Raw genomic sequence first — 12,625 nt, forward strand, 5'->3', positions numbered from 1 at the left:
ATTCAAATTTCAGTTCGACTTTGAAGAGCAGAGTAAAACATGTCGTTAATTGATCTTTCCTTGTCTGCAGTGCTGTGATTCAGTACTGATTTGCTTAGGCTTGAGGCCACAGTGAAGTGCCATCTATTAGAGCCTGGAGATGGGATGCACTCTGAGTATTGCTCAAGGACACTACAGCAGGGGGAATGCTTACTATCGTGAAGGTTTGGATGATTGAACAGATGGGCAATCTAATCACCGTGCCACCCTGTCAGTAAGGAGTGAGCAGTGCGACTGGAGAAAGCAAGAGGTGACCAGAGAGTAGGCTGAAACAGGATGAAAATGGAGATTTTTTGTGTAAAAGTCTTGGTGTTTCATTGGGATGTACCAGTGAAATCCTGGTCCTACTTCTCAGGAATGCCTGGCATCCAGCAGGCTGCCCTGATTCCTGGCTGGGTTCAAGTGAAGGCGAGATCTAAAGCAGCCAAGGGCCATTTGTCCCAGAGATCAGACACCCAGCCAAACCCACCAACAATCAGACCACCATAAAGCACCAGACCTGTTCAGTGCTGGAGGGATTTGTGGTTCACTTGAACAGGTAAAACACAGAGGAGCTAAATGTCACTGTCATTAACACCTGTTTCTTGGTGATGTTTTATCAGAGTACCTCCGTGTATCATTCTAATAACGTTGTGTGACCTGATGCACAATCTTTACAGGTACGCAGGTGTTATCAGCTGCTCACTAAAACAGTCGGGAAACAGGACTGCAACTAATGATGATTTTGATTATCGATTAGTCATTTTCTGGATTAATTGATAGTTGTTTGGTCCGTAAAATGGTGATGACTTTTTTCCAAAGCCCTAAGTTTCATCCTCAAATGTCTCGCTTTGATACTCGTTTTAACCCCAGAACTTGCCTGAAAATCATCACGTTTTTATTTTATCTTCAGTATCAAAGTACTTTATTGATAGTCGTCTGTACGTCCATGGGTACATTTCAAACAGGAACTGATAATACCTAATTTGGCTCTATTTTAATGGTGCCGAAATGCAAAGAAGTGGAGACTAGACAGCTCCACCCACCACTGCGCTGCACCTGATTAGTAAAACAGCCCAAAATATCTCTTTTTTAGAAGTTGATTTAGCCGTGAATAAGAAGCATCTCGCTTTCAGTAACTTTACATCTCTGTCAGTAATGTTGCCTGACATTACGGATTCTTGGAAGACACAGATTTATAGGCTAAATTCTTCTACAGTCCCCTGAGATTCAGAAGAAGAAGCGACCAAAAAAGGCTGAGACAGACCACAAATATATGCAGGCAGCGCGCAGACATTAAAAAGTTACGCTAACATAACATTAAGTGCTGTGGACGTGGGTGTAACTTTCAGTCCGCTATCTTTTTTGTTGTGTTTTGTTTTTGTTGATTAAACAAAAACCAAATGAATAAAAAATGGACTAAAACGTTTTCATCAAAAGGCTAAGAATAAAATAAAGTCTAAATCAGGTGCCACAATTATTGGTTCCAGTGTATTATTCTACATTTGTTGTGTAAATAAGAACCTCTCTCTCATCTTCTTCACTCCTCTCTAGTTTGAAGTGTTATTTACAGAGCTTAATAAAAAATAAAAAAAAAACCCAGACACAAAACCACCAGAATTTAATATCCCACCTTCTCCACAGGAATGTGCAGACTTCACTAAGGTGGTTTTCTTTCTGCATTCCTCAGCGGCAGCGACACACCTGTGGGGCTGTAGCATACCACTGCAACGACCTGCCTACCTGCACACACCGATAGAGTTTCCACCTCCAGTACTGAGGTGATGTGGCCTCCTGTAATATGACCCACAGCTCTTTGGAGAGGAAAGGAGAGGGAGATCCGATCTGTCCCTACACACAGGCTGTCACCTGGTCTGGAATGGCATGGACCGCCTTCTCCAGCCGGTTCTGCACAGGAGCCCAAAAGAGGCACAATGGAGGTCTTGTGAGCTACTCAGATAGATGAAAAATATCCCTCTCTTATAATTGCAAACAAGGAGAATCTGCTGACTTGTGCAAGAAACTACGAACAAAAGCCACAAAGACGACTCAGGATATCCTTCATGTATACAGTGAGGGCGCTGCTCGAGGGTTCACAAGCACAGTGTTTCCATTGGAGTTCAGAATAATTACAAAACTGATTATAGACATTAAAACTCTCCCATGGTGCGAGCCCGGTCCGATCATATGTCGAACAAACGGCTGTTCTGCAAGCACAGAGCAGCGTCAGTGCTGAGCTCTCGTCCCAGGGGTCGAGACTTCAGCTCCAGAGGTCAAGCGTCCACTGTGCAGCCACTAATGGACATACAATAGAAAAGCAACGATGCTACACTGAAACTAAACTGCTGTTATATAACACAGTTAATGATTTCCCCAGAGAGGAGGCACAGCGAGCTTTGTCAAATATTGTGCAAGTGTGTGTGAGCGAGGGAGTGAACGTGAGTGTGTGGAAAGAGGCGCATGAGGTGAAACATACAGATGCTAATGGAAAATTGAAGAAATTTCTGCATTCGCTCAGGCATCGCACAATATCCAGATCTGGCCAGGATGAAGACAACAAAAACACCACACGCACACACAACACGCTGGAGACTCTGAGACAAAAAAAAGAGGCAAAGTTTGAGTCAGTGGCTGCATGCTTCTCCCTCGAGCTGCCTCTCAGACAGATGCAGAAGCAGCAGACCGTGGGCAATGGGTCAAGCTCATCTGACACACAGGGAGCACTTCTAGAAATAACCCCAGCTGCCCATGAGTGGTGTCCCGCTCTCACACACAAAGCATCCCTCAGTTCAACATAAACAAACACTACTTTTACAGGAACAGGCAGAGTCGGAATGATCAGGTTATTATTCAACTTAGAGCTGCAGCGATTAGCCGATTAGTTGTCAACTATTAAATTAATCTGCAACTATTTTGATCATTGATGAATCGCTTTGACTTTTTTCTGGTTTCTTCATTCCTCTATGGGAGTAAACTGAATGTGTTTGGGCTGTGGGCAAAACATTTAAGGACGCCATCTTGGGCTTTAAGAAACATTTGATTGACATTTTATCAACTAAACAATCAATAAATTGAGGAAATAATCAGCAGATTAATCAATAATGAAAATCAGCACCAGATGCAACCAAACATTAATTAGTCACAACTATTTTGATCATTGTTTTAATGATTTTTCAAGCAAAAACAGTAACTTTTCCACATTTTCATATTCCAGCTGCTTCTCTTTGTCATATATTATAGTAAAGTGAATATCTTTGAGTTTTGAACTGCTGGCTGGACAAAACAAGACATTTGAAGACTCCACTTTGGACTTTGCCAAGTTGTCAATGAAATTTTTACACTCTTGACATTTCATAGACCAGCTACTCATTGATAATGATTATTGGTTGCAGCCCTGACAGAAGTACTTCAGTACTAAATGCTGAACTGTTGATTGGATCTATCTGAACAGAAAATCACAAATAACCCACATAAAGTGAGGTGCTCATAGGCAGAGAGAGTTAGGTATCAAAAGTTTGGACCTTCTCATGTCAGAGGAGTGAACTGGCCGCAGACTGTGCGCTGCTGGGTGCAAATGAAGCTCTGGAGCTGCTGTCACTGTAAGTGGCCTAATCTGTGACCCCGCAGGTCTGACCCACAGTGGCTTTAGCGATGTTAGACAAATGAGGGCAGGAGGACTGTCAGGGCAGCTTCCCGTCAAAGCCTGAGAAAACTCCAGGCTGCTGTGGAGAGAAGATGAGCATGCAGCACCGCCCGACTTCACAAGCATCACCATTTTGTTATGTGCTTCCAATGCTGTCCCACATGGCAATTATAAAACAACTTCCCCTGGGATTTCTCCACTCATTGTGCGTGAGTGTTAATCTCCCACACACACACACACACACACACACACACACACACACACACACACACATATCCGTCTGTCACACATACACACACACACACACACACAAACTGTAGCCTAACAATGATTTCTTACAGATTTCTCTTACCTTGACGCACAGTTTTCAACCTGACGGGACCTTTACAGCAGTCCATCAGATTTAAAATGTCATAGAGGGGTAATCCAGACACAGACAGCCCCTCCACATCCAGGAGCAGCTCCCCCTCGCAGAGTTTACCGTTCTGGTAAAGCACAGCATCCTCTTGAACTTGCCCGATGTATGGGAACTCTCCATTCTCCGCTCCGCCGCGCAGCTCCACGTTCAGCTCCCCGTGCGCGTCGCGGATAACCGCGCACTCATTCACCTTGGTGATCCAGTGGTTCTTCTTCTGGATGACTTTTGACATGATGAATCAGGTCCGAACCCGTTAGTCCCGAGGAATGGTGTAAAAATCAGCCGATGCATAGAGATAGTCCCAACAGACGGAAAACTTCAGGGTGTTCGGGTGCCACTCCAAGTTGGAACATTTTCACCCTTCTCCTGAGCCAAGGCATGCTGCTCCCAGTGTAAACACCCCGATGGATCAGAATCCGGACTGTTGTTGCTTCTGTTGTTGTTTCCGCATCTTTGACAGCACACGCTCTGATTCCTCGCTGTGGGATCTAATCCGCTCTCTGATTGTCCGCTTTGCATTCAAATACTCTTCTGCTCATTAATCTTCTTGATCTGCCTCCAGCTCTGGCGAGTATTTTCCCTTTTTTCAAACTTTCCAGAGGACAAACGCACTGTTTTCTTCACCTATCCCGTGAGCAGGTTGGTCTGTTCATACAACCGGCGGCGCCTTTAAGCAGGTACCACGATAAGTTCATCCTATTTGCTGCTGCACTGTGGATGAGAAATAGTAGAAGTGGGGCGCATGCGTCCAGCTGCTTCTCCACGAGGGAAAATCCGAGCCGACCCCACACCTACCGGGTCCTAAAGCCCCTCCCAGCCGGCCGGCCCGCACGCGTTTCCAAACGGATTACAGCGATCTGCACGTCTAATCCCCCAGGAGCTCCAGCCGTTAGTCATTATTCATAAATAATAGAACCGCACCACAGAACCACAGAGACCCGCTCTCCTGTGAGCACAACGGAGCTGCAGGTTTATGAGGGTTGTTGGTTCAAACTCCAAACCAGCAGTGATATAACAGAGCCATAAACTCAGGAGTGAACTTTATGAAGACACACTTGTTTCTGTTATTTTTTACTGACATAGAAATTCAGGGCATATCTTTCAGAACAGAAATTCTGCTGTGTTTATGTTCAATTCCTCAACAGAATTTCAGTATATCTCACACAAACAAACCAAAGAACACAAAGTACTTTAGAAATAGTAATAATAATTTGTACGGTTTTAGCAGAATTTGCATTAGTTGCAGTTGTCGTAATAGGCAGACACAAATTGAGTGATTTAGGCTGAAGGTCTCAGCTTTATTCTCTGATGATAATACTGATATTCATCTAGAAGTACAATCAGCACAATGTACTCAGATTTATTTCAAGTCTTTTTAAGGTAATTTCATCTCTAGTAACGCATCACATTTTACTTGTTGATTATGTGTAAATTTGTATCTGAACGACCTGTAGGCTACAGGTAAATGCAATAGAATAAAATGGGCAATGTTTCCCTCTGAAATGAAGCAAAAGTTGAATAAAGTTACATAAAATAGAAATATTCAAGTAAAGTACAAATACACTCAAACTATGATTGAATACAGTACTTGAGTAACTGTAGCTTACTTTGATACAAAACAAATAACCGACCATAAAGTATGATGGATTAATAGAGATAAAACTACCCAGCACATATATGAATGTACTGTTAGGGGCCCTTGTTGTTGAGGGCCCAGGCAGTTGCCTGTAATGCGCCTACTTTGAGTTAATTTAATAGGTAGAAGACTTTGGTCTTTGCAGAGGATGTTGTTTGGTCACCTTTCCACAAGTGAATTTTGAAGCATATACCTGAAGTAGAAACTTCAGAAATAACTTTTTAAACAGTTTAAACTTCCGTCGTGTTCGTGTAAACCTCTTTCTACTGAAGCACAGAGTGACTGATCCACGTGAAGAAGTCACCCAAAGTGACTCAGAGTTGCACCCTTTTGACTTACAAACCTCACCTTCACAAAGGCTTAGAGAGACACAAAACTGTCTCGCAAGCTTATTGTCTGCTCGTATATTTGCGCAAGGGATGTATTCAATCAGTTTGTTGTTTTGACAAGCTCAGACATAATTTCGTGGTAATTATTTTTGGATTTAGGCATGAAATTGCTATTGCGTAATTGTGAGTATCGTCTGTAGTGCTTGACAAGTTGACATTTTTTAGGTGAAACAGGTTTTCCTTCAACAGCCCTAAAAAGAAGCTAAGCATGGAACATTTGTCGGTGTCTGACAGGAACATCATCTACACTACTGCAAATATCTGGGGCTTCTGCGGATTGGATATAGCATGGAGGGATCAGGTGAGAAACACATGTCTCTGCAGAGGAAAGAAAGGCTTGCTGTGTTTCCTGCCTGTCCAGATAAAGTAACTGGCACTCTACCATGGTCTGCGAGGGCAGTGGCCTGGATAGCCGTGCATGAAAGGCAGCTTTCCATCCCATTTCATCTCAATGTTAAGTGCTGGTAGTGTTCACGGTGACTCAACTGTGTCACTTTTACCTCTCCCGGTAAACAGCTAGAATATGGCCATTTGTCTATTTTCACCATGTGGTCTATGCTAACTTCATTCATGTGCATCTGTGTGTAGTGCACACAACGTACACGACTATCATTTACTCTGTGTTACAAAGTGGGCTCTGTGCTGCCAGTCATACGTCACATGACATTCTCAGTAGGGAGAACACCAGCTGCAGGCCACCGAATGTGACACACATCCGGGGCACGGATGCGCTCTGACTGGTGAGGTGAACATTGTTCCTAACATACAGCGCTGTGATCAAACCACCTACTGAAAAGCTTGGCTCCATACATAAAAAGCTTTGTCTGAGTGTTGTCGTACAATTTGCTGCACTGAAATTCAGAAAAAAAAATTACATTTCTGCACCCTGTCAGTGCTGCGTTTATGACCTCTGTTCAACATCATGGGCCTTCATCCGGCATTTCACTCACAGCAACGTCTTTACGCTAAAGCCAAATGCTGTAACAGCCAGTCAAAAGGGCAGCCAAACACCTGAAACAGTTACGACATCGATAAGTGGTAATGACATCCAACATACCAGTATGTCAAAATCTATAGAAAAAAACATCTGACATTGTGCTTTCCAACTGCACAAAACACAGCTTTAATAGTCTAAAGACTGTCATTTTATTACTGCTACTACAACCTTATAGATAAAGTCGCCTGCCTTGCCTTGAACAACATTTTATATCAAATGCACAATTTAAAGGCTCTGAACACCCAATATGTAAACAACTATGAGAGTTTGACTGATTCATTCGCACACACACTCACACAATGGCAGCAAAGAACCATGCAAGCACTGAGCAGACCATCAGGAGCAATCTGGGGTTCAGTGTTTTGCCCAAAGACACTTTGACACATGTGCAGTAGGAGCTGGACATTGAACCACCGAACCTGAGATGATATCACTCTCATACCTGAATGGTAAATATGAAGCTACAGACGGCAGATTTTTACAGTTCAGATTAAACACAATATGTAACATATTTATGGATTTTAGAGGTGCTGCGAGGTAGGTTTTGTTACCTTTGGACAGAGCCAGGCTAGCTGCTTTAGTCTTTATAAGTTGACCACCTGCTGCCTGTGGACTTACAGTATATTCAGAAGAGAAGCATGATATCGATCTTCTCATCTAATCCAGCAGAAGCGTATTTCCCAAAAATGTAAATTATTCCTTTCACCGTTTCAACAAGAGAGTGAGTGACAGCCAATCAATTATCAAATCACAACAGAAGTTGTCTCAGGACACTTTCCATGTAGAGCTGGTACAGACCAAACTCTATCTACAGAGACCCAACATTTCCCTCATGAGCAAGCACTTGATGACAGTGGCGAGCAAAAACTACCCTCTAACAGGCAAAAACCTCAAGCAGAACCAGGTCCTGGGAGGGGAACCATCTACCCACCGGTTGGGAGAGGGAGAGGGAGAGGGAGAGAGAGAGAGAGAGAGAGAGAGAGAGAGAGAGAGCGTAGAGATGCAGAGGAAGAGGAGAACAGAGGAGCTCAGTGTAACATTGGAAGTACCCTGACAGTCTAATCCTACAGCAGCATTACTAAGGGCTGGTCCAACGTAAGCCTGAGCCAGCACTTACTAAAACCTTAAAAAAAGGAAAGTTTCTGTCTCCAATAGTAAGAATTTTATCATTAAAGAAGCTCATGAAATCATTAGTACTGAGGGCTAAAAGAGTACATAGTTCAACAAAACTATGACCGTCAGCCTGGCTACAAAGCTGAAGAGAAGCCTGGAATTGTTCTTACTTTGCTTTCTATCAGTGAACAGTAATGGGCTGCTCCAGAACTGAACGAACAAACGAAATTCTTCCAAATTGGTGGAACGCCATTTCCTCTCAACTTTTCATGAAGTTTGCTTTAATTTGTGGGTGTGGCTGCACAGTCAGTAAGTTTGAATAGTTTGGGGATGGGGATGAATAAAGTATCTATCTATCTATCTATCTATCTATCTATCTATCTATCTATCTATCTATCTATCTATCTATCTATCTATCTATCTATCTATCTATCTATCTATCTATCTATCTATCTATCTATCTATCTATCTATGTCCTTTGAGTTACCAGAGTTAGAAGTCCAGCTGCTGCTGGAGGGACATCTGACCAGCCCTGAGCAAAGCATGCGGCGGCGGCGTCTTCTTCTTCTTCTTCTTCTTCTTCTTCTTCTTCTTCTTCTTCTTCTTCTTCTTCTTCTCTCAGATTTTTGGCGGCTCGCAAAACAACTGAAAGGTGCATACCACCACCTACTGTACAAGAGTGTGCAACATCATGTCAATTACTTATATTCTGCCTAAAAATGGATGCTTAAATGGTATGATGAAAAAAATACAAACAAAATAAGCAAAAACCTTATATTCTGCCTGCCAGCCTTGTGTTACCTAAATAAGTAAAGAGTGCCCTCCTGACATCTCTTATCCCCTCTCCTTCTGTTCCCAATATTCCTTCAATTTTCCATTCCCGTTCTGTCTCTCTGACCTTTCCTTGAAGCCTCTCTCTCTGTTACATACTTGGCACAGTGCAATATTACATGTTCAACATTTTCCTTTGTACCACATCTCTCACACCTGTCATTAAAGCATGTGGCTGCTTGAACAGAGCTGCCAAATACAGGAAGTGTCCAACTGGACTGTACCAAGTGCCTGCAGCATCAGGGGGGGATTTAGAAGGTTTAGTTTAGGATTTTCTTTATTTCTTTAAATTATAGTTGGGTTTTTAGTGTTTTTGTATAGGTAAATTATATCAATGACTGACTGGCAGATTGGTTGTGCTGTTTTATTTTATTTGTAGCCTAGTTGGGAATGTGTGTTTTTGTTATCCCCTTTGTCTCACAAATGGTCTGACCAGCCAGTATATATATGTTCCCCTTTGTGTGGAGGTTGTACAGTAGGTATGTTTTGGTAAGTTTGTTTTTGTTCAGTCTGTTCAGTTACATTCTGTTCAAGTTATAATAGCCTGTGTTAAGTTCTGTTTATTTGACCCAGAACTTTTATGTACTGACAAATTTTTGCGCAAATAAATCTTTTTTTGTGAAAAAGTCTGTCATGCCTGTCTGCTTGGTCTCTCACAGTGTTCAGTTTCAATGCCACATGTCAGAACAAGGTCGAAAGTGAGGTTAAAACAGTGAGTTTGTACACTGACTGAAGCCGACTGACTCTAATAATGAAATAAACACAATACTAAAGATATCATTATCAACGTCGACACAAACATTAAAATCTGTTTTAAGGACTAAACCTCATAGAAACTCAGAAATATAAATCTATTAATTTAGAAGAAGGACCAGGAGAGCAGTACACTATAACAAATAAAACTGGTTGGATTTTTTTCCAGGTATGATGTGAAGAACGAGGCTTTCAATGAGTCATGACTGAGTTTAGGTTTAGGGTTGACTAATAGGCTTTAGTCAAAAAATGGCTGCAACTCCGCCTCCTTCTCGGCCGCTGCCTCGAGGAATGTGAGTATTCCCTCGCGGGACAAATGAAAGCATATTGAATTGAATTGACTTTGGCTCAGAGGAGTAGCTTCATTTAGGCTAACATACTCTTCATGACACAGCCAGGTTTCAGTCAGGCAAAAAAAAATAAATATTATGGTCTGATATTCACTCATTTTTGATTTAATTAATTTACATGGTCAGGGGACAGACACAGTCTCTATGGGGTTTTGGGTGGCTAACTGCTCTAATGGAAGTGCAGAGAAGGGTGTAGGACTGCAGCTCTACTTCCTGGTCCCACCCGAGTGAGTTGTCAAGGGTTTGGTTCTCTAATAAAATTGGTCAGATTTCTAGAGATGAGAGCTGCTTCGTCCAAAGTGGGATGGATGCTGTCTCTCCTAACCAGACCAAGTCTTTGCCAGAAAGTCTGCCAATTATCAGTGAAGCCCACATCGTTTGCTGGACACCACCTCGACAGCCAGCGATTGAATAATGACATGCGACTAAAAAATGTCATCGCTGGTCAGATTTGGCAGCGACACAGAGAAAACTATGGAGTCCGACATTGTCTTTTCATATGTGCACACCAATTCCACTTGAGGCTCACCTCTGTTCATTTTGGTGACTCTAAACAAGATTCAGCAATTCGAACACACTGTTTATTTTAGAAGAATAGAAAGTAAACGGAAACACATACCTAGTCACTTTGTTAAGACAAATAAGAAAAGCCTGACTTTGTGTGGTACTTAAAGGCGAGCCTGCAGCAGCAACTGGTGAAATAATGAATGCAGTTCCTCCAGAATTGTGTAACAGAGAGTATGTTTAGCTTTATGAGTGACAGTAATTGGCCGTCCAAAGCTCAAGAATGCCACAAGTCCACAATCAATCCACAGCAATTAATTATTAACTAGTAAGTCAAACACTGCATTGATCTGTCGTGGCAGTCAAAGAATAAAATATACTACATCAAAGCTGTCATTGGTGACAACAAAGAGGCCGTGGTGGGATAGCTCAAGGTGTTTCATTAAATTGCGTTATTCAAAATGCTCTCTTACTTACAGAGATTGGTGCTGAACAGGTGCTGAACAGGTTGTACAGTTTTTTTGTTTTTTTGTTTTGTTTTGTTTTGTTTTGTTTTTTAGGGAATCAGCTGTCTGCTGTGGCCAAAAAACAATGCTATGAGAGCTGTGAGAATGAACCAAAACAATAAGTTTGCAGCTAAACAATGAGCTCAAACTGAAGCGCTGTAAAGTCAAGGTGAGAAGCAGATTTGGGTGATAATTGTCTTTAAATTTCACAATTTACATTGTCATTTCATACATTGTTATTCCAAAAAATATGGATTATAACAATTATAGTGAAGTACAGTCAGCCTGCAATGTGTGTACTGCCTGATGCCTTCAGTTACCTTCTTGTGCATGTGAGACAGATTAGTGCAACGCAGTTGAACAGCTGGTCAGTGGAGTTTAGTGAAGATTTATTTCTGTTTCACATCAAAAAAATAAAAAATACTCACAGGCCCTGACTTTGCATTGCACACACTTAATTTGAGTTTAGCTGTATTGCTGTACGCTTGATGAATGCATCAGATCAAGTGTATTGAAAAGCAGTTTTTTAAATCCTGTGAAAAGGATTTGTTCATTACCAGACAGCCTGAGAAGGCAGATAAACAACTTCTTGATGTGGAACACAAAGCATATTGACACAATATGAATTCAGTGGCTGTTTGTAATTCTGAGAAACATCTGAGGGGCACAGTGTTTGTGCTGTGTAAAATCATGAGAAACAGACTCATGTACACCTGTGAAGGATCAGTTGACTGGAGGGTTTGTTAAATAATGCAGGAGTTACCAGCTGAATCCTCATATTCCAGATGTCTCACAGGATACAAGCTTCAAATCTTCTCTTTTAGAGAAACCTGTAATAAATGCAGTGAGCAGCAGTTACACTTTAATGAGTACAATCTTCATGTTTGGTGTGTACACAGACAACATTTGCTCATGTAAAAAATGATGATGGAAACACATAATTGCCAAAATGAAGTGCTCCTTATGAAGTCTAAAAATGGTAATCATGATTGTCAAAATGTCTGCTTGTTAAGAGAGGACCAAGGAGAGAGTGGGGGTGGGGACGAGAGATAAAGAGCTGAAGGCAGATATGGAAACACGGAATGAGAGAGAGCCTCAGAACAACAACGGGATGACAGAAAGTGAAATATCACAACAGAGAGCTGTTTCAACCGCTCATTAAAAATTAGGGTGTCAGTGAGGTCATAACACATGGAAAGTGAGAGTAAGGACGGGAAGACACACGATGACAAAGCGACAGGAGCTGTCATGCAGTGGATGTTGTACACACGCATTCACACACATGCAGGGCCCTTACATAAGACACACGCTTGGCTGCAGGCGCAGAAAACAAGGCCTGTCCCCATGCATTGAGCCTTCCCCTTCACTGGTTCTTAACCATGCAGTACACAACAGGAGCAGACAGTGAGCAACATTGAATTATTCAGGCACAGAGAACATTGCAGAAATGGAGGGAACAGGGCTGTG

At 42.1% G+C, this 12,625-nt stretch overlaps 1 protein-coding gene across 10 annotated transcripts in view; it reads right to left on the reverse strand.

Moving 5' to 3' along the window:
- The window catches only part of LOC139335290 (membrane-associated guanylate kinase, WW and PDZ domain-containing protein 1-like), a 94,684-nt gene extending 90,373 nt beyond the window's left edge, over nucleotides 1–4,311 (reverse strand). For all 10 annotated transcript variants that reach the window (XM_070968834.1, XM_070968833.1, XM_070968831.1 and 7 more), the window contains exon 1: nucleotides 4,014–4,311. In XM_070968834.1, the coding sequence (XP_070824935.1) occupies nucleotides 4,014–4,311 (298 nt within the window). The remainder of the gene's footprint in view (nucleotides 1–4,013) is intronic.
- Nucleotides 4,312–12,625: the final 8,314 nt, after the last annotated feature.

This window comes from Chaetodon trifascialis, chromosome 8, assembly GCF_039877785.1.
Source record: "Chaetodon trifascialis isolate fChaTrf1 chromosome 8, fChaTrf1.hap1, whole genome shotgun sequence".
Lineage (NCBI taxonomy): Eukaryota > Metazoa > Chordata > Actinopteri > Chaetodontiformes > Chaetodontidae > Chaetodon > Chaetodon trifascialis.